The 17,110-nt window shown below is 51.9% G+C and overlaps 1 protein-coding gene across 1 annotated transcript in view; it reads left to right on the plus strand.

Moving 5' to 3' along the window:
- The window catches only part of LOC140402945 (uncharacterized), a 43,457-nt gene extending 36,830 nt beyond the window's left edge, over positions 1-6,627 (plus strand). The window contains exons 3-4 of the mRNA XM_072490588.1: positions 33-106; positions 2,074-6,627. Of these exons, the coding sequence (XP_072346689.1) occupies positions 33-106; positions 2,074-5,981 (3,982 nt within the window). The 3' untranslated portion in view covers positions 5,982-6,627. The remainder of the gene's footprint in view (positions 1-32; positions 107-2,073) is intronic.
- Positions 6,628-17,110: the final 10,483 nt, after the last annotated feature.

The raw sequence follows: 17,110 nt of genomic DNA on the forward strand, positions 1-17,110 counted from the left end.
TTTGAGTTGAATTGTTCTGTTTTTAATTGTAGAGCTCTATTGGATGCGGAGACTGGGAGAATCCATCCCCTATCGGTGTCTACAGGATTCACAGTGCCTCGCGAAGGTAAGGGTAACCCCCCCCCCCCCGCACCCCCCTCCAGCTCCCGAGTTCTAGATTCTTCCGCAGGAGAGGAAGGTCGATTGGAGCGAGACCGGTAAAATTCCATTGGGCTGAAGCTCGTCAGAAGCTTCGGGTGAGGTCAGCGGGAGCTCCGGGCCTCGGCACCTCAGCCGAGGCTCAGTGTGGGCGCTGTAGGCCTCAGGCCTCTGGAGTCATGTGTGGGCCAGGCCCGGGTGAGCAGGCAGATCTCCCTCCCCTGAGGGTGGCACATTAGTGAACCAGATGGATTTTGCTTTATTTATGTCAGTTTTGAACAAAGAGCAAAGAACAAAGAAAAATACAGCACAGGAACAGGCCCTTCGGCCCTCCAAGCCCGCGCCGACCATGCTGCCCGACTAAACTACAATCTTCTACACTTCCGGGGTCCGTGTCCCTCTATTCCCGTCCTATTCATGTATTTGTCAAGATGCCCCGTAAATGTCACTATCGTCCCTGCTTCCACCACCTCCTCCGGCAGCGAGTTCCAGGCACCCACTACCCTCTGTGTAAAAAAACCTGCCTCGTACATCTCCTCTAAACCTTGCCCCTCGCACCTTAAACCTATGCCGCCTAGTAATTGACCCCTCTACCCTGGGGAAAAGCCTCTGACTATCCACTCTGTCTATGCCCCTCATAATTTTGTAGACCTCTATCAGGTCGCCCCTCAACCTCCTTCATTCCAGTGAGAACAAACCGAGTTTATTCAACCGCTCCTCATAGCTAATGCACAAGTCTACTGATCAAGTCAAAGTTTATGCGAGTACAGTCTGTCCAACGCAAATACAGATGAATTCAAAAGACAATTTAGTTCGCGATAATTTCTTCAGATCACAAAGCACAACACAAATAATTATAATTCATCGACTTGACCAAAATGTCTGTCTATCAAGTTGTAAGAGATAATACGGCATGGGAAAACTTCTCGATGTTACCGTAATATGAGGACAGCACGATGGCGCAGTGGTTAGCACTGCTGCCTCGCGGCGCCGAGGTCCCGGGTTCGATCCCGGCTCTGGGTCACTGTCCGTGTGGAGTTTGCACATTCTCCCCGTGTCTGCGTGGGTTTCGCCCCCACAACCCAAAGATGTGCAGGGTAGGTGGGTTGGCCGAACTAAATTGCCCCTTAATTGGAAAGAAATGGGGGGGGATTCTCCGCAATCGGCGCGATGTCCGCCGACCGGTGCCACAAACGGCGCGAATCAGTCGGGCATCGCGCCGCCCCAAAGGTGCGGAATTCTCCGCATCTTGAGGAGCCGAGCCCTCACCCTGAGGGGCTAGGCCCGCGCCGGACTGATTTACGCCCCGCCAGCTGGCGCGGAAATGACTTTGTCGTGCGGCGCGTGCGCGGGAGCGTCAGCGGCCGCTCACGGCATCCCCGCGCATGCGCAGTGGAGGGGGTCTCTTCCGCCTCCGCCATAGTGGAGACCGTGGCGAAGGCGGAAGGAAAAGAGTGCCCGCACGGCACAGGCCCCACACGCGGATCGGTGGGCCCCGATCGCGGGCCAGACTACCGTGGGGGCCGCCCCCCGGGGCCAGATCGCCCCGCGCCCCCCCCAGGACCCCGCCCGCGCCGCCTTGTCCCGCCGTCCCAAAGGTGGTTCAATCCACGCCGGCCGGCGTGGGTTGACAGCGGCGGGACTTCGGCCCATCGCGGGCCGGAGAATCGCCGGGGGATTCCCGTCGGCCGGCGCGGCGCGATCCCCACCCCCGCCGAAAACCCGGTGCCGGAGAATTCGGCAAACGGCGGAGGCGGGATTCACGCCCCTGATCTTTTCCCACGCTCTCAACATTCTCTGCTGTCATGGCTAATATATGAGTTTTTTATAGTATTCTGTCACTAAATCATTTCTTCTCTCAAACTTTTATTACCTATAAGAAAAGTAGGTTTCTATCACTGACGCACTGACCTCTTTCTCTCCGGCTCTTCACAGATGCCAGGCTGGAACACGACAGGAAGTCGCTCCAAGGAAGGCGGGCGATCTCCGGGGGAAACGCCTGGCACGCTTCGAGGAACGGGGCCAAGGACGGCGACGTCGCCCGGCCACGGGCACGACCGCGCCCAGGAGCCAATCCTCCGGCCGGCGCGGCGAGATACTGCAGCGTGCCCAGGGCTGGCCGCCTGATGGCGCCCCGGTCCTCGGCGACCGACGCCGCGGTCCCGGGGACGGAAGTCGGCGCCGCCGTCCTGGGACGTTCCCCGGCTCCCCGGGGCGACTCACTACGCGTGGAGGCGGAGGGGGACGGGGGAGAGACTGGCAGGGGGGTAGAGGGAGATGTCAAGGTACGAGGGGCTGAAGACGAGGAGGTGGTCATTGGGCATCGAGAGATAGGACAGCTGAACGGAGACATGAATGGAGATGGGGTGGGGAGGGGGGGATTAGGGGAGCACACCGACCTGGTTATGGAAGCAATAGTGCTCAACGGCAGCCACCGGGACCCTGTGAGTGAGGAGGAGGCGGGGGAGGAGGACACTGAAGAGCATCTTGAGGCAGATTGTGTGGAGATCGAGGAGGAGGAGCATGGCGGGGAAGATTCGACAGGGCAATTCAACCTGGAGTCCCAGGGGCAGCTATTCGGCTGGGAGGGCCGGCAGCTCACGGCGGTAAACGCGCCAGAGATAATGGAACGGGTGAAGGAGCTAATTCCAGAGGGACACCAGCTTAATGGGGACGGTCAGGAGGGGGGGCAGTCGGAGGGGGAGGAAGAGACGGACGCGGGGACTGGGGGGTTGGGCGGCACGAGTCAGGGGGGGGTGACGGGGGGAGGGCTGTCCCAATACATGCTGGAGATGGAGGGTCAGGAGCCACACCCCAAATCAGAGGGACCAGGGGGAGACAAGGCGTTGTCCAATGGCGCACCGGACGGAGGCACGGCGGACGAGGAAGCGGATTGGGTACCCGGGGAGAACAGGATTCCAGAGACGTTGGGAGCAGCCATTGAAGAGATGTCCGAGAGGAGGTTGCCCGGGAGTCGGGAGCAGGTGCCCGAGCAGTGCGAACGTCAGGCAGCGCTCGAGGAGTCAGGGACGCCGGAAGGGGCCGACGTCAAAGCAGGGAAGGGTCTGTCGAGTGACGCCAGCGAGGAACATTCGACGGGAGAGGCGTCCCAGTTGGCCGAGGTGTCGGAGGAGCTCCCGGGCAGGGAGACGGGGGAGCGTGCGTCGGGAGAGGACACCTGCGAGGTGGCGGAGGGAAAGGAAGACCCGACTTCGGGAAGCGGACATGTCGCCTGGAAGGGAGAAGGACCCGCAACAGGTGGGTCATTGGCCGGGCTGACCTTCGACCCGACCTCAAAGGGAGGGCTGCTCGGCGACGGGGCGGGAGAGAACGCTCTAGAAAAGATGCTTCAGCTTAGCGAGGAAGCCCAGGATGACACCATGGCTGTAGAAGATTCCGGGATGCCCGGGGGCGCAAACAGCCTCTCGGGGGTGGAGACACTTGTTGACACCACTGAGGATCCCTCGTCAGCTGAGGAACCGGCAATATCAGAGAGAAGCGACGACGCGGCGGTGATAGCGGGGCTGTTCGGAGACCGGGAAAACGGCACGGATGAAGATTCAGCCGCGCGGAAGGATCCAGAGGAATTCCAATTCCACGAACTTCCTTGCGAGCGGGGGACGCCTCAGACGGAAGAGGCGACGCCGGAGGCCCCCGCGGGAGGGGCCGATCGCGAGCCGGAGCTGGGGCGGCGGCCCTTGGGGGAGGCCGAGGAACAGGAGAGGGAAAGAGAGTGGATGGAGATTGAAGGCGAGGAGTGTCAAAACTCCGAGTTGGAAACCGGAGCCGGGCCCGGCGCGGGGGCTCCGAGCGACGCGGAGGACGCGGCAGGAGACGGCACCGCGGTTCCCGGAGCGGTGCCCGATCTTCAGACCGAAAGGGACACCCCTGTGTCGGAGCAAGACAAGAGGCTGGGAAAGCGATGGAGCGAGGAAGAGCAGGCGGAGGAGTGCGCCATCTCTGAAGTCGCCGGAGGGCCAGAAACTCAAGAAGAGGACGGAATTCTGAGGGAAGAGGACCGTGTTGAGGGAGTCGGGAAACCGGAGGGCGACGAAAAGAAGGTCGCAGCAGCTGACGAAGACCGTGAGGTGAAGATTGCAACCCCGGGAGAGGCGATGGAACGAGCTGAAGATAACGAGATAGCAGCCACTGAAGAGGTTCCTGATGAGGTGGAGGATGTGTGCCAGAGTCTTGCGGGACGCCCGTCAGATGCTCCTTCCGGGAGTACGGAAAACGGACGGAGCCCAGCGCTGGCTGAAGCATCGTCGGGATGCGAGGAAAGGAAGGAGATGGAGGAAGAGGGGGTGGACTCATCGTCTGTCCCTGAAGGCGGAGTGGGGCAGTCAGGCGGGGAAGAATCTCTGCTGCTTTGCGCTGCCCCGCCTCGGAACGAAGATGGGTCGGCTGAAGAGCTGCCGAGTTGGAGCCTCTTCGAAGATTTGACGCAAACGCCGCGCGGCGTCGACGGGACTGCGGAGGTAGATCAGGAATCCAGTCCACAAGATTCGCAAGAGGTGACGTTCGACCCTCGGTGGACGATGGAAGGAGGGGAGGATCTCCCACATCGTCAGCCAATCGAAGACCTGAGCAACGAGGAGTCAAACCTCACGACAGCGGAGAACTTCATCAGTGAGCCGGGGGAGAGTGCAAACTCAAATGGGGAGGACACTTCTGCAAGGTTCTGCACTGAACTGGATTTTGGTGGGGCCGTTAATCTTCGAGAGGACCAAGACGAAATTCTGGTCACAATGCCAGGCGGGACCCAGACTCCGATGTCGGTCGATATTGTCGAAGACGCGACTCCAAACCTGCAGGCAAAGTCAACACCATCAGACGTGGACAGCTCGGCAACCTCTGAGGACGAGGGTTCGCCAAATGCTTCCCAAATGGTTGAACCTTCGGCCGAGGTCTTTGAGGGAGAAGGTGAGAATCCGGAACTCCTCCCCTCAGCGGTTCCATCGCACAATAACAGCAACAGGGTGATGGTGGCGGACGAGGAGAAACTCCAAACAGTTGAGGAAGGCTGTGAATCTCTCAATACTTTCCAGGGAGGGGAAAACGTAATGGGAAGTCCCGAGCGGGCGGGAGATCTTAACCAGGGTTCTGCGGAGGAAAGGAATTGCCAAACCGTTGAGGAGGGCATTGAATCTGGGATGGGCGAGGAGCCAGCAAGGGCATCCCAAGGAGAGCTCGCTCAGAGCACGGATCCGGAGGAGACTGATGACTCCCAGCGTGGACCAAGAGAGGAGGCTGAGAGGAACTCATTCAACGAAAGCCAACGAGGGACTTTCAATGGGGATGACTTCTATCGGAATGGCGACATCGCAGTGGACGCTGCTGACACGATGGGTGACGGTGATGAAGTGGGGGAGCCGGGGGAACGTGTCAATGTCTTCGCGGAAGAGGTTCTCCGTGAATCGCGTGCCCTCCAGGCTCTTCGTGAGGAGTTGGAGAATGACGGTGGCAAAATGGAGCAGGTTGAGGATGGTTTCGATGCGCCGTACGTGAGGACCACGCTCTACGAGACGCAGCCCATTGCCGAGGAGATTGATGACAAAGAACTCAGCGCGATGGATACCTCGCAGCGCATCTTCACCCAGAGCGGCGAGGAGGGGGCCACTGTCGACCTCACGCCGCCCGCCACGCTGGTCACCCCCTCCCCAGAGACAGGCGGGCGAGGACTCAAGATCCAGCCATCCGCTGCCTCCCGAACTCCCGCGGGTCCGGCGCACGAGCTGAACGGGGTTGGAGCGGAGGCTCCCGGGGTCACGGCAAAAGGGGAAGGCGCGGCGGCCGAGGCGTTAGCCGCTGCCTACCGCTACTGGTCGTCGGAGGACGAGTAGGCCGCTCGCGCTGCCCCCGCGTGGATCCGCCGACACAGCAGGCAGAGAGGGGACGGCCCAACAATTCGATCATCCCGAAGCACAGAGAGGGGGATAGAGAGAGGGAGAACAAAGAGCAAAGAAAGGTATAGCACAGGAACAGGCCCTTCGGCCCCCCCCCAAGCCTGCGCCGACGGGCAGCATGGTCGGCACGGGCTTGGAGGGCCGAAGGGCCTGTTCCTGGGCTGTACTTTTCTTTGTTCTTTGTCCTGGTTCAATTTCCTCTCTTGCCTCCTTCAGTATTCTGGGGTAGATCCCATCTGGCCCTGGGGACTTATCTACCTTAATATTTTTCGAGAGGGAGGGAGGGAGGGGCAGGGAGGTACACCGGGGGCAACAGCCTTTGTCACTGATGTTAAGCCGCCCAACCCCGCGCGGTGTGACTTCATTTGAAAAGTAGGCGATAGCCAGCGTGTCACACAGACGCCAGGAGCGATTATTCAGCAGGACCGTGACTGGGACGGGCGCCCCGAGATTCACAAAGCCCACCTTCCCGTCACACTGGATAATCTTTCTGCGGTTTTTTATTATAAACAAGGTACTGAGTGCGAATGTGAATGTTTTTAATCACGGCGAATGAATAAATGGAGAAGGAAAACGTCCAAAACCTTGCCACTTTATTTTGGAGCCGCTTCGTGGGGCTTGCGTTTGAACATTGTCCTCGGCGGAGTAAACGCACCTCCAGGCAGCACGGCGCTACAGAGTCGCCAACACCGAGCCAGGGGGTGACCCTGGGTTCAAGGAGCTTCTGCAAGGACCAGCGAGATTGAGAGAGAGATAGAATCAGAGAGAGAGAGAGGGACAGAGAGAGAGAGAGACAGAGAGAGACAGAGAGGGACAGAGAGACAGACAGAGAGAGAGAGAGACAGAGAGACAGACAGAGAGAGAGAGACAGAGAGGGACAGCGAGACAGACAGAGAGAGAGAGAGACAGAGAGAGAGACAGAGAAACAGACAGAGAGAGACAGAGAGAGAGATAGAATCAGAGATAGAGCGGGGGACAGAGAGAGATAGAGACAGAGAGAGAGGGACAGAGAGAGAGACAGAGAGAGAGGGACAGAGGGAGACAGAGAGACAGACAGAGAGAGACAGAGAGGGAGGGAGACAGAGAGTGAGATAGACAGAGAGTGAGATAGAGAGAGAGACAGAGAGGGAGAGACACAGAGAGAGACACAGAGGGAGGGAGACAGAGAGTGAGATAGACTGAGAGAGAGAGAGAGGGACAGAGAGAGAGACAGAGAGAGGGACAGAGAGAGAGAGACAGAGAGGGAGACAGAGAGTGAGATAGACTGCGAGAGAGAGAGACAGAGAGAGAGGGAGAGAGACAGAGAGAGAGGGAGACAAAGAGTGAGATAGACTGAGAGAGAGAGACAGACAGAGAGAGAGAGACAGAGAGAGGGAGACAGAGAGAAACAGAGAGACAGAGAGTGAGAGAGTCAGATAGACTGAGAGAGAGAGAGAGACACAGAGAGAGAGACAGAGAGGGAGGGAGACAGAGAGTGAGATAGACTGTGAGAGAGAGAGACACAGAGGGAGGGAGACAGAGAGTGAGATAGACAGAGAGAGAGAGAGAGACAGAAAGAGGGACAGAGAGAGAGACAGAGAGGGAGGGAGACAGAGAGTGAGATAGACTGAGAGACAGAGAGAGAGAGAGAGGGACAGAGAGAGAGACAGAGAGAGAGGGAGAGAGACAGAGAGAGTGGGAGACAGAGAGTGAGATAGACAGAGAGAGAGAGACAGAGAGTGAGCGGGGGCGGGATTCACGGCGGCCAATGGCCATTCTCCGACCCTATGGGGGGGTCGGAGAATGACGCCCCCAGTGTCTATAAACCGCACCCAGTGTCTATAAACCGCACCCAGTGTCTATAAACCTCACCCAGTGTCTATAAACCGCACCCAGTGTCTATAAACCGCACCCAGTGTCTATAAACCACACCCAGTGTCTATAAACCACACAAAGTGTCTATAAACCACACCCAGTGTCTATAAACCACACCCAGTGTCTATAAACAACACCCAGTGTCTATAAACCACACCCAGTGTCTATAAACCACACCCAGTGACTATAAACCACTCCCAGTGTCTATAAACAACACCCTTGTCTATAAACCACACCCAGTGACTATAAACCACTCCCAGTGTCTATAAACAACACCCAGTGTCTATAAACCACACCCAGTGTCTATAGACCACACCCAGTGTCTATAAACCGCTCCCAGTGTCTATAAACAACACCCAGTGCCTATAAACCGCACCCAGTGTCTATAAACAACACCCAGTGTCTATAAACCACACCCAGTGTCTATAAACAACACCCAGTGTCTATAAACCACACCCAGTGTCTATAAACCACACCCAGTGACTATAAATCACTCCCAGTGTCTATAAACAACACCCAGTGTCTATAAACCACACCCAGTGACTATAAACCACTCCCAGTGTCTATAAACAACACCCAGTGTCTATAAACTACACCCAGTGACTATAAACCACACCCAGTGTCTATAAACAACACCCAGTGTCTCTAAACCGCACCCAGTGTCTATAAACCACACCCAGTGACTATAAATCACTCCCAGTGTCTAGAAACAACACCCCGTGTCTATAAACCACACCCAGTGTCTATAAACAACACCCAGTGTCTATAAACCACACCCAGTGTCTATAAACCACACCCAGTGACTATAAATCACTCCCAGTGTCTATAAACAACACCCAGTGTCTATAAACCACACCCAGTGACTATAAACCACTCCCAGTGTCTATAAACAACACCCAGTGTCTATAAACCGCACCCAGTGTCTATAAACAACACCCAGTGTCTATAAACCACACCCAGTGTCTATAAACCACACCCAGTGCCTACAAACCGCACCCAGTGTCTATAAACCACTCCCAGTGCCTATAAACCACACCCAGTGTCTATACGTCCCACCCAGTGTCTATAAACCACACCCAGTGTCTATAAGTCCCACCCAGTGTCTATAAACAACACCCAGTGTCTATAAACCACACCCAGTGCCTACAAACCGCACCCAGTGTCTATAAACCACTCCCAGTGTCTATAAACCACACCCAGTGTCTATAAGTCCCACCCAGTGTCTATAAACCACACCCAGTGTCTATAAACCACGCCCAGTGTCTTTAAACCGCACCCAGTGTCTATAAACCGCACCCAGTTTCTATAAACCACACCCAGTGTCTATAAACCACACCCAGTGTCTATAAACCACACCCAGTGACTATAAACCGCACCCAGTGTCTATAAACCACACCCAGTGTCTATAAACCACGCCCAGTGTCTATAAACCGCACCCAGTGACTATAAACCACACCCAGTGTCTATAAATCGCACCCAGTGTCTATAAACCACACCCAGTGACTATAAACCACACCCAGTGTCTAGAAACCGCACCCAGTGTCTATAAACCACACCCAGTGACTATAAACCACACCCAGTGTCTATGAAACGCACCCAGTGTCTATAAACCACACCCAGTGTCGATAAACCACACCCAGTGACTATAAAACACACCCAGTGTCTATAAACCACACCCAGTGTCTATAAACCACACCCAGTGTCTATAAACCACACCCAGTGTCTATAAACCACTCCCACTGTCTATAAACCACTCCCAGTGTCTATGAACCACTCCCAGTGTCTATAAACAACACCCAGTGTCTATAAACCGCACCCAGTGTCTATAAACCTCACCCAGTGACTATAAAACACACCCAGTGTCTATAAACCACACCCAGTGTCTATAAACCACACCCAGTGTCTGTAAACCACACCCAGTGTCTATAAACCGCACCCAGTGTCTATAAACCACACCCAGTGACTATAAACCGCACCCAGTGTCAATAAACCACACCCAGTGTCTATAAACAACACCCACTGTCTATAAACCACTCCCACTGTCTATAAACCACACCCAGTGTCTATAAACCGCACCCAGTGTCTTTAAACCACACCCACTGTCTATAAACCACTCCCACTGTCTATAAACCACTCCCACTGTCTATAAACCACTCCCACTGTCTATAAACCACACCCAGTGTCTATAAACCACACCCAGTGTCTATAAACCGCACCCAGTGTCTATAAACCGCACCCAGTGTCTATAAACCACACCCAGTGTCTATAAACCACACCCAGTGACTATAAACCGCACCCAGTGTCTATAAACCACACCCAGTGTCAATAAACCGCACCCAGTGTCTATAAACCACACCCAGTGTCTATAAACCGCACCCAGTGTCTATAAACCGCACCCAGTGTCTATAAACCGCACCCAGTGACTATAAACCGCACCCAGTGTCTATAAACCGCACCCAGTGTCTATAAACCGCACCCAGTGTCTATAAACCACACCCAGTGTCTTTAAACCTCACCCAGTGTCTATAAACCACACCCAGTGTCTATAAACCACACCCAGTGACTATAAACCGCACCCAGTGTCTATAAACCGCACCCAGTGTCTTTAAACCACACCCAGTGTCTATAAACCTCACCCAGTGACTATAAACCACACCCAGTGCCTCTAAACCACACCCAGTGTCTATAAACCACACCCAGTGACTATAAACTACTCCCAGTGTCTATAAACTACTCCCACTGTCTATAAACCACACCCAGTGTCTATAAACTACTCCCAGTGTCTATAAACCGCACCCAGTGTCTATAAACCACACCCAGTGCCTTTAAACCACACCCAGTGTCTATAAACCACACCCAGTGTCTATAAACCGCACCCAGTGTCTATAAACCGCACCCAGTGTCTATAAGCCACACACACTGTCTATAAACCACACTTAGTGTCTATAAACCGCACCCAGTGTCTATAAACCACACCCAGTGTCTATAAACCTCACCCAGTGTCTATAAACCACACCCAGTGTCTATATACCACACCCAGTGTCTATAAACCGCACCCAGTGTCTATAAACCACACCCAGTGTCTATAAACCACATCCAGTGTCTATAAACCGCACCCAGTGACTATAAACCGCACCCAGTGTCTATAAACCGCACCCAGTGTCTATAAACCTCACCCAGTGTCTATAAACCACACCCAGTGTCTATATACCACACCCAGTGTCTATAAACCGCACCCAGTGTCTATAAACCACACCCAGTGTCTATAAACCACATCCAGTGTCTATAAACCGCACCCAGTGACTATAAACCGCACCCAGTGTCTATAAACCACACCCAGTGTCTATAAACCACACCGTCTATAAACCACACCTAGTATCTATAAACCACACCCAGTGTCTATAAACCGCACCCAGTGTCTATAAACCACACCCAGTGTCTATAAACCACACCCAGTGTCTATAAACCACACTCAGTATCTATAAACCGCACCCAGTGTCTATAAACCGCACCCAGTGTCTATAAACCACACCCAGTGTCTATAAACCGCACCCAGTGACTATAAACCACACCCAGTGTCTATAAACCACACCCAGTGACTATAAACCACACCCAGTGTCTATAAACCGCACCCAGTGTCTATAAACCGCACCCAGTGTCTATAAACCGCACCCAGTGACTATAAACCACACCCAGTGTCTATAAACCACACCCAGTGACTATAAACCACACCCAGTGTCTATAAACCACACCCAGTGTCTATAAACCACACCCAGTGTCTATAAACCACACCCAGTGTCTATAAACCACACCCAGTGTCTATAAACCACACCCAGTGTCTATAAACCACACCCAGTGTCTATAAACCGCACCCAGTGTCTATAAACCACACCCAGTGTCTATAAACCACACCCAGTGTCTATAAACCACACCCAGTGTCTATAAACCACACTCAGTGACTATAAACCACACCTAGTGTCTATAAACCACTCCCAGTGTCTATAAACCGCACCCAGTGACTATAAACCACACCCAGTGTCTATAAACCGCACCCAGTGTCTATAAACCGCACCCAGTGTCTATAAACCACACCCAGTGACTATAAACCGCACCCAGTGCCTATAAACAACACCCAGTGTCTATAAACCACACCCAGTGTCTATAAACCACACCCAGTGTCTATAAACCTCACCCAGTGTCTATAAACCGCACCCAGTGTCTATAAACCACACCCAGTGTCTATAAACCGCACCCAGTGTCTATAAACCGCACCCAGTGACTATAAACCACACCCAGTGTCTATAAACCGCACCCAGTGTCTATAAACCACACCCAGTGTCTATAAACCGCACCCAGTGACTATAAACCACACCCAGTGTCTATAAACCACACCCAGTGTCTATAAACCACACCCAGTGTCTATAAACCACTCCCAGTGTCTATAAACCACACCCAGTGCCTATAAACCACACCCAGTGTCTATAAACCGCACCCAGTGTCTATAAACCGCACCCAGTGTCTATAAACCACACCCAGTGTCTATAAACCACACCCAGTGTCTATAAACCGCACCCAGTGTCTATAAACCACACCCAGTGTCTATAAACCGCACCCAGTGACTATAAACCGCACCCAGTGTCTATAAACCGCACCCAGTGTCTATAAACCACACCCAGTGTCTATAAACCGCACCCAGTGTCTATAAACCACACCCAGTGTCTATAAACCGCACCCAGTGTCTATAAACCACACCCAGTGTCTATAAACCGCACCCAGTGACTATAAACCACTCCCAGTGTCTATAAACCGCACCCAGTGTCTATAAACCACACCCAGTGTCTATAAACCGCACCCAGTGTCTATAAACCACACCCAGTGTCTATAAACCACACCCAGTGTCTATAAACCGCACCCAGTGACAATAAACCGCACCCAGTGTCTATAAACCGCACCCACTGTCTATAAACCACACCCAGTGTCTATAAACCACACCCAGTGTCTATAAACCGCACCCAGAGTCTATAAACCACACCCAGTGTCTATAAACCACACCCAGTGACAATAAACCACACCCAGTGTCTATAAACCACACTTAGTGTCTATAAACCGCACCCAGTGTCTATAAACCACATCCAGTGTCTATAAACCACACCCAGTGACTATAAACCACACCCAGTGTCTATAAACCGCACCCAGTGTCTATAAACCACACCCAGTGACTATAAACCACTCCCAGTGTCTATAAACCACACCCAGAGTCTATCAACCGCACCCAGTGACTATAAACCGCACCCAGTGTCTATAAACCACACCCAGTGTCTATAAACCACACCCAGTGTCTATAAACCACACCCAGAGTCTATCAACCGCACCCAGTGACTATAAACCACACCCAGTGTCTATAAACCGCACTCAGTGTCTATAAACCGCACCCAGTGTCTATAAACCACACCCAGTGTCTATAAACCACACCCAGAGTCTATAAACCGCACCCAGTGACTATAAACCACACCCAGTGTCTGTAAACCGCACCCAGTGTCTATAAACCGCGCCCAGTGTCTATAAACCACACCCAGTGTCTATACACCGCACCCAGTGTCTATAAACCACACCCAGTGTCTATAAACCGCACCCAGTGTCTATAAACCACTCCCAGTGTCTATAAACCACACCCAGTGTCTATACACCGCACCCAGTGTCTATAAACCACTCCCAGTGTCTATAAACCACACCCAGTGTCTATAAACCGCGCCCAGTGTCTATAAACCACACCCAGTGTCTATAAACCACACCCAGTGTCTATAAACCACACCCAGTGTCTATAAACCTCACCCAGTGTCTATAAACCACTCCCAGTGTCTATAAACCACACCCAGTGTCTATACACCGCACCCAGTGTCTATAAACCTCACCCAGTGTCTATAAACCACACCCAGTGTCTATACACCGCACCCAGTGTCTATAAACCACTCCCAGTGTCTATAAACCACACCCAGTGTCTATACACCGCACCCAGTGTCTATAAACCACTCCCAGTGTCTATAAACCACACCCAGTGTCTATAAACCACACCCAGTGTCTATAAACCTCACCCAGTGTCTATACACCGCACCCAGTGTCTATAAACCACTCCCAGTGTCTATAAACCACACCCAGTGTCTATACACCGCACCCAGTGTCTATAAACCACACCCAGTGTCTATAAACCGCGCCCAGTGTCTATAAACCACACCCAGTGTCTATAAACCACACCCAGTGTCTATAAACCACACCCAGTGTCTATAAACCGCACCCAGTGTCTATAAACCACTCCCAGTGTCTATAAACCACACCCAGTGTCTATACACCGCACCCAGTGTCTATAAACAACACCCAGTGTCTATAAACCACACCCAGTGACTATAAACCGCACCCAGTGTCTATAAACCACTCCCAGTGTCTATAAACCGCACTCAGTATCATTAACCCGCGCCCAGTGTCTATAAACCACACCCAGTGACTATAAACCGCACCCAGTGACTATAAACCACTCCCAGTGTCTATAAACCGCACTCAGTATCTATGAACCGCGCCCAGTGTCTATAAACCACACCCAGTGTCTATAAACCATACCCAGTGACTATAAACCACACCCAGTGTCTATAAAACACACCCAGTGTCTATAAACCACACCCAGAGACTATAAACCACACCCAGTGACTATAAACCACACCCAGTGTCTATAAACCGCACCCAGTGTCTATAAACCGCACCCAGTGTCTATAAACCACACCAAGTGTCTATAAACCACACCCAGTGTCTATAAACCACACCCAGTGTTTATAAACAACACCCAGTGTCTATAAACCACACCCAGTGTCTATAAACCACACCCAGTGACTATAAACCACTCCCAGTGTCTATAAACAACACCCAGTGTCTATAAACCGCACCCAGTGTCTATAAACCACACCCAGTGACTATAAACCACTCCCAGTGTCTATAAACCACACCAAGTGTCTATAAACCACACCCAGTGTCTATAAACCACACCAAGTGTCTATAAACCACACCCAGTGTCTATAAACCACACCCAGTGTTTATAAACAACACCCAGTGTCTATAAACCACACCCAGTGTCTATAAACCACACCCAGTGACTATAAACCACTCCCAGTGTCTATAAACAACACCCAGTGTCTATAAACCGCACCCAGTGTCTATAAACCACACCCAGTGACTATAAACCACTCCCAGTGTCTATAAACAACACCCAGTGTCTATAAACCACACCCAGTGACTATAAACCACACCCAGTGACTATAACCCACACCCAGTGTCTATAAACCGCACCCAGTGTCTATAAACCGCACCCAGTGTCTATAAACCACACCAAGTGTCTATAAACCACACCCAGTGTCTATAAACCACACCCAGTGTCTATAAACAACACCCAGTGTCTATAAACCACACCCAGTGTCTATAAACCACACCCAGTGACTATAAACCACTCACAGTGTCTATAAACCACACCCAGTGTCTATAAACCACACCCAGTGTCTATAAACCGCTCCCAGTGTCTATAAACAACACCCAGTGTCTATATACCACACCCAGTGTCTATAAACAACACCCAGTGTCTATAAACCACACCCAGTGTCTATAAACCACACCCAGTGACTATAAATCACTCCCAGTGTCTATAAACAACACCCAGTGTCTATAAACCACACCCAGTGACTATAAACCACTCCCAGTGTCTATAAACAACACCCAGTGTCTATAAACCACACCCAGTGTCTATAAACCGCTCCCAGTGTCTATAAACAACACCCAGTGTCTATAAACCGCACCCAGTGTCTATAAACAACACCCAGTGTCTATAAACCACACCCAGTGTCTATAAACCACACCCAGTGCCTACAAACCGCACCCTGTGTCTATAAACCACTCCCAGTGTCTATAAACCACACCCAGTGTCTATACGTCCCACCCAGTGTCTATAAACCACACCCAGTGTCTATAAACCACACCCAGTGTCTATAAGTCCCACCCAGTGTCTATAAACAACACCCAGTGTCTATAAACCACACCCAGTGCCTACAAACCGCACCCAGTGTCTATAAACCACTCCCAGTGTCTATAAACCACACCCAGTGTCTATAAGTCCCACCCAGTGTCTATAAACCACACCCAGTGTCTATAAACCACGCCCCGTGTCTTTAAACCGCACCCAGTGTCTATAAACCGCACCCAGTTTCTATAAACCACACCCAGTGTCTATAAACCACACCCAGTGTCTATAAACCACGCCCAGTGTCTATAAACCGCACCCAGTGTCTATAAACCACACCCAGTGTCTATAAACCACACCCAGTGACTATAAACCACACCCAGTGCCTATAAATCGCACCCAGTGTCTATAAACCACACCCAGTGTCTATAAACCACACCCAGTGACTATAAACCACACCCAGTGTCTATAAACCGCACCCAGTGTCTATAAACCACACCCAGTGACTATAAACCACACCCAGTGTCTATGAAACGCACCCAGTGTCTATAAACCACACCCAGTGTCGATAAACCACACCCAGTGACTATAAAACACACCCAGTGTCTATAAACCACACCCAGTGTCTATAAACCACACCCAGTGTCTATAAACAACACCCACTGTCTATAAACCACTCCCACTGTCTATAAACCACACCCAGTGTCTATAAACCACACCCAGTGTCTATAAACCACACCCAGTGTCTATAAACAACACCCACTGTCTATAAACCACTCCCACTGTCTATAAACCTCACCCAGTGTCTATAAACCACACTCAGTGTCTATAAACCACACCCAGTGACTATAAACCACACCCAGTGTCTATAAACCACACCCAGTGTCTATAAACCACACCCAGTGTCTATAAACAACACCCACTGTCTATAAACCACTCCCACTGTCTATAAACCTCACCCAGTGTCTATAAACCACACTCAGTGTCTATAAACCACACCCAGTGACTATAAACCACACCCAGTGTCTATAAACCACACCCAGTGTCTATAAACCACACCCAGTGTCTATAAACAACACCCAGTGTCTATAAACCACACCCAGTGTCTATAAACGACACCCAGTGTCTATAAACAACACCCAGTGTCTATAAACCGCACCCAGTGACTATAAACAACACCCAGTGTCTATAAACCACACTCAGTGTCTATAAACCACAC

The sequence above is a fragment of the Scyliorhinus torazame genome, chromosome 26 (assembly GCF_047496885.1).
Source record: "Scyliorhinus torazame isolate Kashiwa2021f chromosome 26, sScyTor2.1, whole genome shotgun sequence".
Taxonomy (NCBI): domain Eukaryota; kingdom Metazoa; phylum Chordata; class Chondrichthyes; order Carcharhiniformes; family Scyliorhinidae; genus Scyliorhinus; species Scyliorhinus torazame.